Here is a 6,603-nt window from a genome sequence, read left to right as displayed (position 1 = left end):
GGCTGCAGGTGGAAGCAGTGGACAGTGGCCGAGGCGAGTGTAGGGGTTGGTTTACTGGGGTGGGGGTGGGGTCAGTCAAAGGCGGGGCTGGCCAGGGTGGGGTAGGGCAGCAGCTTGTCCGGCCCCCGAGAAACCCAGCTGGAGTCTAGGGCCTCGTCCGCTTCAAAGCCGAAGTCTTCCTCGACCTTAATCTGGGGGAGATGAGAACAGGTGTGAGAAGGGCCCCGGCCTCGCTGTTCCTTCCCAGGCCATACGGTGTCCTCTGTGCACCTCACCAGAAGTCCCGGCATCCCCTGCAGTGTCACCGCCCTCCCCTGCCTTCTCTCCCTCCTCTGCTGCCGACCCTCCCCGGTTATCTTTTCTTCTCCCCAGAGCTGCCTCCACATCTTCCTTGCCTCCACGCAAGCCCCTTGCCTGGCGTCTTACAATGCTTTCTCCTTCCCCGGCCAACACCAGCCCTGTCCAAGCCTTCCAGCTCTCCCAGCCTTGCAGGGCCCGGCCCCGCCCCCCCGCAGCACAGCAGGGAAGCCCAGGAGCCCCAGTCCCGCCCTGCGGACCCCTGGACTCCAGGCTGCCCCCACCTGCACCGGGGCCAGTTCTGGAGTCAGCGCAGCTCCCACTCGGCGGCCGTCCCGGGGTGCTCGCCGCCTCTTCCGCCCGCTGGGCCCCTCACCAGGGGCCGGGCTGCCAGGTTCTGGGGGTGCAGGCGTCCTTCTAGGCGGGGACAGCCCCTCTTTCTCTGGAGGCTCGTTCTCGGCGTTGCCTGGGGTGGGGGCGTCTGTGCCCTGGCTGCCCTCGTCCTGGCGGACAGGGAGGGGGGCGCGTGAAGGCTGCGTCCTGGGCTCCTGCTTCGCCCAGCCCACCCGTGACCGCATCGCACTCACCTCCAGCACGATGGTGAACTGACTGGCGCGGTAGTCATCACCGTAGGAGTCCAGCACTCGCATGAGGAACCTGCGGCCGGAGAGAAGCCGCCGGGGGGGCAGCTTTATCTTCTGGCGGTTGGGAAGGGGGCCCACGACAGCCCAGCTCTGACTGAAGCCAAGGCTGTCCTGGACCCAGAAGGTCTGAGACACCCGAGTGGCAAGCACTTGAGACAGCCAGTGGGGCTCTGGGCAGGACCAGGTGACCTGCACCTCCGCTCCTGCTCTGTAATCTGGAGGTGACAACCCCATTGGGCGGCCCGCTGACCACGACACTGCAGCTTGATGACAGCTCTGCAGTACTCGGCTTGTAAACGGTCAAACGTAAGTTATTATTTTCATTACTCCCTGGGAGGCGGGCCCGGAGCACTCTCACTGGTGATGCTGCCTTCTCTTCCCCACGCCTGCTTCTAAAAGCTTTTTGGTTGTTTGTTTGTTTTAAGCTCTGAATTAGATGGTCCCCATAAGCCAGCGCCTGGGTGGAGCGTTTCACGCGCACAGTCTCTTATTCTACAAGTAGGTATCAGTTGTCCTCTCTGTGCTATCCACCACGGAAGCCACTGATCATCTGTCACCATCCTTGAGCGCCTGCCACGTGGCGAGAGTGACTGAGGAATGGAAATTTTAAATTTCGCTTGATTTTAGTTAATTCAGATGAAAGTCGAACCACGTGGCCACCAAGCACATGAAATGAGGCTCGTGCAGCTGAGGGAGTGAATTTCCAATTATTTCATTTGAATGAATTGACATTTATTTTAATGAATGTTAAAATTCCGCTTCAATGTAAAATAAAGTCACCACCTACAGCTAGCATCCTGGACAGCACAGGTGTGGACAAGAGGAGGACCCAGGAGCTGAGCCCTGGCTACTGCAGGTTCAGGGTTTGGGGAAGTGAGAATGAACCAGCAAAGAGACAGGAATCAGTGGCCGGGAGGAGGGGAAACTGAGGCAGATGAGTGACCTGGCCAAGAAAGTGCTTCAAAGAAGAGGGTGTATCCACTGGGTCAGGTAAGTGGAGGGCTGAGGACTGACCGGGGGTCTCGGCATCATGGAGACTCTGTCATAAGGCCTGTTCTCCACGTTTCACAGAGGTGGGGACCCAGTGGAGTGGCGGGCCGGCCCCAGAGCTCACTTCCCATCCGGGTCGCGGTGATCCGAGGCGGGAGGCTCAGCTGAGCTCGTCCCCCGTGGGCTCCCATTTAACCCTCAGCAGCCTTGTGTTCTCAGTGTTAAGCCTGAGTCGATGGGGAACTGGGGCTCAGAGAGGGGATGTGGCTTGCCCTGAGTCACACAGCAGAACGGCACTCGAAGCTGAGTCTGTGACCCTAAGTCTGGTCTCCTGCCTTCTGCTACACTCCCTACAAAGGGAGCACACCTCTCCCCCAAGGCCCAGGGCTCAGCTTTCTTCCAAGGCCCAAGGTGGTGGTGACAGGGGTTGGGGAGCAGAGGCAAGCGATGCAGGCCCGGAGCAGGTGTGCAAGGGGTTACCTCCGCTCCTGCTGGAGTCTCCGAGTTATCCTCTGTACCTGATGGAGCCTGTTCAGGACCCGCTCGTTCACCTGCGGGGAGGTGGGAGCAAACACAGGTCAGCCGGACTCTGCATGCTCAACACGCGGGGCCCCGCTGGAGGGCGACTGGCCGGGGGCCATCCCGGGGCCCCCAGGGCCCGCTGTGTCCGCTCCTTCCCCCTCCTCATTGCCTCTCTTGCTTCTCTCCCTCATCCACGCTGCTCACGCTTGAGTCCCCTGACACCGTCCTGTCCTGGGGGCTTTCCACGTGCTCTTCCCCAGGTGCCTGCCTAGCTCTCTCAAAGGCTGCACTCAAAGGCTACCTGCTCAGGCCTCTCGGTTTATCGCCTATAGCCTCTCTCTCTATGCAGTGTTCTCCCTCTCCGTCTCCCCCAACAGAACAGAAGCCCCAAAGGACCAGGATTTGTGCCTCTGTCCCCGGTGCCTTGAGCAGACCCTGGCAGAGGGGGTGCTCCCTAAATACTGTTAAACAAATGACTTCACCTAGTGATAAAGTGCTTGAAGGACACCAAACTGGTAGATATGCTGGAGATAAGGGCAGGAGGTGGCCGCTTTAGCTAAGGTCATCAGAGGAGATGTGTGCCCAAGCGTGAAGGAGTATGTTCTGCTCCTGCGTCAGAAAGACCTGGGTTTGAATCCCAGCCTGCCACTTCTCAGCTCTGTGACCTTGGGCAAGTTACTTAACTTCTCTGAGCCTCAGGTTTCTGCACTGGTAAAAGGAGAATAATAACAACATATTCCTGGCGGGGGACGGGGGAGCTAAGAGCAGGGGCTCAAATGCAACTCCATTTGAGCAAATGGTTGAGTCTCTTTGGACCCCAGCATCCATCTGTTAAAGAGGGCTCAGGGTACCTGCTGCTTGGGGGGCGCTGAAAGAGTTCCCAGATGTCCCTGCGTAAAGCCCCCAGAGCAGGCCTGGCACGCAGTGGGTGCTCACAGGTGAGAGTGCCCGCTCTGACAGCACCACCCTTGCTGTCAGACCCTGTGAACACACAGTGACGTGAGGAGTCGTGAAATCACGGGGTGGTGGGGGGAGAAGAGAGAGGAGTGGTCATGGAGAGAAGAGAGGTTGGGGTGAGCTGAAGGATGAAGCGGAGGCAAAAGCTACCCGGTAAAAGATACATAGTATCTGGTTTATGTATATTATGTAAGTTTATATTAACACGTACATAAAACCATATTACAGAGTGCTGCAGGGACTTCCCTGGTGGTCCAGCGGTTAAGACTCCACGCTCCCACTTCAGGGGACGCAAGTTTGATCCCTGGTTGGGGAACTCAGATCCCACAGGCCACACAAACAAACAAACCAAAACAAAAAACACCAAACAGTACTGCTAGGGACGTCATCAGGTTAACTGTCATCAGGTGTGTGTTTGTATGTCTGTCTGCTGGGTCCGTAGGGAGGACTGGGACAGCTGGCCACAGGGTATGCATAGGTTCAGCCTCTGTGCAGCTTCAGGGGAATATAATGCCTGGAGCTGACCCTGCTCCAAGCCCACTGCCCCCAGCCTGGCATTCAAGTCCCCTCCCCAGCGTCCCCATCAGACCAGACACCTCTCCAATCCTGAGTAAGCCCTACGCCACACAGAGTCCTAAATGTACATTTCCCTCCAGCTTGACGTGTTCCTACTTAATCTAAGACTTGATTCAAACCTCACCTCCTTATTAGTTCTCTAAGTCGTCTCTCTCTCTCCCTCTCCTTGACTTCTACCCTAGCTCAAGCCTTCTCCTCTCCTGCCTGGGCCACTACACCAGCCCCCTTCCAGAACTCCCCCAACACCGTTGTTACAGGTTGGATGGTGTCCCCCCAAAAAAGGTGTGTTGGAGTCCTAACTCCCAGTGCCTCAGAATGTGACCGTATTTGGACACAGGGTCTTCACAAAGGTAATCAAGTTAAATGAGGTGATTGGCCTTAACCCAATATGACTGGTGGCATCCTTATTAAAAGAAATTGGGATATACACACACACACAAGCACGGGAAGATGAAAGCAGAGATCTACAAGCAAGGAACACAAAAGATCTCCAGCAAACCACCAGAAGCTAGGGAGGATGCCTAGAACAGATAACAGATTCTCCCTCACAGCCCTCAGGATGAACCAACCCCGCTGACACCTTGATCCCAGACTTCTAGTCTCCAGAACCGTGAGGCAGTATATTTCTATTACTTAGCCATCCGTTTGTGGTTCTTGATACAGCGGCCCTAGCAAAAGAGTCCAACCAAATTCAGAGAGTCTTTCAAGCACTGACCCTGTCCCTCCCCTGTTTGAAACCTTTTGATAGCTCTCCATCACTCTCAAAAAAAAAAAAAAAATCCAAACCTCTTGCTCTGGTGTTTGTGGCCTTTCAAGATCTGGGCCCTGCTTACTGCTCCATCCTCATTCTCACCAAGGAGGCTAATGCAGTGATTCAGCAGAAAGAACCTGAGGCTGGGCAGAGGCGTGGGGATGGAGGAGAGGAGAAGGACCCCAGAGAGACCTGAGAGGCAGGACACACAGGACAGGAGCGAATGATGTCAAGGGTATGGGAGATTTGAAAAGTTTGATCGGTGGGCAGCAAGAGAGGCACCCGTGAAACATCAGTGAGCTGATCTGGGTTGTCAGATGGTGCTCCTAGAGAAGACATCTCTCCAAGGTGCCTGGCACAGTGCCTGACATATAATAGGTGCTAAATAAATTAATAATGAATGGATAAGTGAATGGAAAATTCATTCAGCCGGGCAAGGAAGGCTGGGCATCTAGACGGGCAGAGACTGGGAAGGATTGGCAATAGAGGCCAGGGGACCCCAAAACAGGGGAATCCACACTCACCAACCTGCTCGATCTCCCGGCAGCGTCGACCTAGCGCCTGGTATTTCCTGCGGTTTAGTTCCCGCTGGCGCCGCCGCCGGCCCCGGGCTGCCTCTTCCTCTTCATCTCGCTCCCGGAGCCCGGAGCCACCCAGACCCCCAGACACAAACTCCACTTCTGTCTCAAGCTCGCTCTCCAGGATGTGACCACCGAACAAAGGAGGCAGCGCCAACTCTGAGCCTGGCGGCGCTGAGAACTCTTCAAAGCCCACAGCTGCCATGGTCCTGTAGAGTCAGTGGGTTCAGGGACCCTGAATACCTACCTAGCCCTTAGTTCCTCCTCCCACAGACCAGAAGCCCAACTCCCAGAACCCTCCTCTCTCTGATGCAGGAGTCCGAGGCCCCCAGCCCACCATTCCCAGGATCCAGAAGAGTTCGAGCCCCGACCCCTTCCTCCCAGGATCCAGGAGTCCAGGGCCCCAGCAACCGCTTCCCAGTATCAAGGAGTCCAGACTTCCAGACCCTTCTTCCCCGAGTTCCACGGGGAGTTCAAGCCCCCCAAGCCCTCACTCAGACCCAGGAGTCCTGACCTCCAACCGCCTCGCCTGTCAGATCCAGGAGTCTAGACCCGTAGCCTTTTCCCCCAGTATGCTCGAGTACGGACCCCAGTCCCTACAAGAGTTATGAGCCAAAGGAGTTGCAGGAACTGCAATCCCCGTCAGTCCTCAGCGCAGAAGACCGCGCTTATGCAGCCGCAATGTCTTTTGGGATTCGTAGTTTTCCCCAAATCCACTCACCCTTCTCTCTGCTCCAGTTCCATCTCTCTCCGACTCCGGGCGCCCCGGGCCTCAGAACTTCCAACCTCGCTAACCTCTAGGTTAAGTCGCTCGCAAAACTACCTTTCCCATCAGGCTTCACGACCCCAGCATCCGGGACCTTTGCCGCTACGCCTTCTGGGAGCTGTAGTTTCCTATTTCCGGCTCCGCTCCCCAACCCCTCCACCTCCACCTCGACTCCTGGCTGAAAGCCTTGCTTTCTCGTCGAACTCCTCCACCAGTGGTCTGAGTTGCTCTCGACTTTATTCTTGTCTTGACACCCTGTCGTCAGACTATGGCGATTCTCCGCTTATCAGGCTCAGGCCACAGCGGGCGTGAGCCGGAAAAAGCCCCTCTTCTCTCCGGATCATTCCTTCTCCGCCTAGCGGCAGGTGCTAATAAAGTTGTTGTTCCAAACGCAGCCAGGAAAGACGCGGTGCAGGGGCCAATCAGAGCGCAGCTCTGCTTCGACGACGGCGCATGGCTGAAACGTCATCAGTGAGCGTCGGCCGCTGCTGGGAAGCTAATTTCTTAGAAACCGTCGTGCGA

General features: G+C 56.6%; 1 protein-coding gene across 4 annotated transcripts; it reads right to left on the bottom strand.

The window, feature by feature from the left end:
* Positions 1 to 33: 33 nt before the first annotated feature.
* On the bottom strand, positions 34 to 6,603 carry TFPT (TCF3 fusion partner). 4 transcript variants are annotated; one of them, XM_024742208.1, is made up of 6 exons: positions 6,037 to 6,494; positions 5,266 to 5,524; positions 2,412 to 2,482; positions 885 to 954; positions 582 to 800; positions 34 to 191 (listed from the first exon to the last, which is right to left on the bottom strand). In XM_024742208.1, exons 1-6 carry the CDS (start codon positions 6,057 to 6,059, stop codon positions 72 to 74), a joined length of 762 nt encoding a protein of 253 aa, XP_024597976.1. In that variant the 5' UTR covers positions 6,060 to 6,494; the 3' UTR covers positions 34 to 71. The 4 variants fall into 4 exon arrangements, with proteins under 4 accessions (XP_024597976.1, XP_024597977.1, XP_024597979.1 ...); XM_024742209.1 differs by lacking the exon at positions 6,037 to 6,494 and adding an exon at positions 5,830 to 6,025; XM_024742211.1 differs by lacking the exon at positions 6,037 to 6,494 and having other exon boundaries at positions 52 to 191; positions 885 to 2,482; positions 5,262 to 5,392.

This window comes from Neophocaena asiaeorientalis, unplaced genomic scaffold (genome assembly GCF_003031525.2).
Source record: "Neophocaena asiaeorientalis asiaeorientalis breed wild unplaced genomic scaffold, Neophocaena_asiaeorientalis_V1.1 scaffold614, whole genome shotgun sequence".
NCBI lineage: Eukaryota > Metazoa > Chordata > Mammalia > Artiodactyla > Phocoenidae > Neophocaena > Neophocaena asiaeorientalis.
This window is presented reverse-complemented; position numbering and strand designations above follow the sequence as displayed.

Excerpts from the sequence above, each read along its gene's own strand:
- TFPT (XM_024742208.1), bottom strand. The coding sequence starts at position 6,059 with ATGGAACTGGAGCAGAGAGAAGG. Across the intron at positions 2,483-5,265 it reads GCTGCCGGGAGATCGAGCAG|GTGAACGAGCGGGTCCTGAA; the intron begins GTTGGTGAGTGT and ends ACCTCCCCGCAG. Across the intron at positions 801-884 it reads AGTTCACCATCGTGCTGGAG|GACGAGGGCAGCCAGGGCAC; the intron begins GTGAGTGCGATG and ends CCTGTCCGCCAG.